At 66.7% G+C, this 664-nt stretch overlaps 1 protein-coding gene across 1 annotated transcript in view; it reads left to right on the top strand.

Annotated features, from left to right (window-relative positions):
• Positions 1-664, top strand: part of ARX (aristaless related homeobox) — a 13,968-nt gene that overhangs the window by 10,230 nt on the left and 3,074 nt on the right. Inside the window, exon 5 of the mRNA XM_021719367.1 lies at positions 600-659. Coding sequence (XP_021575042.1) covers positions 600-659 — 60 coding nt within the window. The remainder of the gene's footprint in view (positions 1-599; positions 660-664) is intronic.

Raw genomic sequence — 664 nt, forward strand, 5'->3', positions numbered from 1 at the left:
GCGTAAGGGCGGCCGCGGGGGCGCCGGGGCGTCAGGAGGCCGGCGAGCAAGGCCGGCTTCTCCGGGACTTGGGGGTCCCGGGCCGAGAAGCAGCCGAGAGAGGCTCCAAAGTCGGCCCTGTGGTCCCGATCGGTTTTCATCCCGCTTTCTCCCCTCTTTCTCCACCCCGCTTCCCTTCTCCGTTGTTTTTCTTTGTCTCTCCTCTTTTTTCTCCACTTTTTCTCCTGGTAAATAGCATGACCATAGCCCCCAGCCTTGGAACACACGGTCTTAAGCGAAACCTCAGAATCCGCGCTACCGGGCCGTGGGGCTTTGCGTCGTCGCGTCGGGCCCGCCTCCACCCCGGCCCCTCCGGGACTTTCTGGACCCTTGGGCTTTTTACCCGCTGTCGGTTCTCTGCTTCGGTCAAGCCCTCTCAGCATGCTTCAGCCTCCGCTCGTGTCCCCTCCCTGCCTCCCAACCCCCGCCCCCGGCCCTGGCCCACCCGGGGCCTGCGTGGCCGCGCCCCCTGCTCTCCTAGTGACAGGCGGCAGAGTCGCTGCCCGAGGCGCCGCGCACAGCTCTCAAGGCCATGACCGCGCTGTTTGCTCTCCCCGCAGGCTCTTTTCCACCATGGCCCCCCTGACCAGCGCGTCGACCGCGGCCGCGCTCCTGAGACAGCCCA

The sequence above is a fragment of the Carlito syrichta genome, unplaced genomic scaffold (assembly GCF_000164805.1).
Source record: "Carlito syrichta isolate Samal-C Ts95f unplaced genomic scaffold, Tarsius_syrichta-2.0.1 Scaffold115557, whole genome shotgun sequence".
In the NCBI taxonomy this organism is placed as follows: domain Eukaryota; kingdom Metazoa; phylum Chordata; class Mammalia; order Primates; family Tarsiidae; genus Carlito; species Carlito syrichta.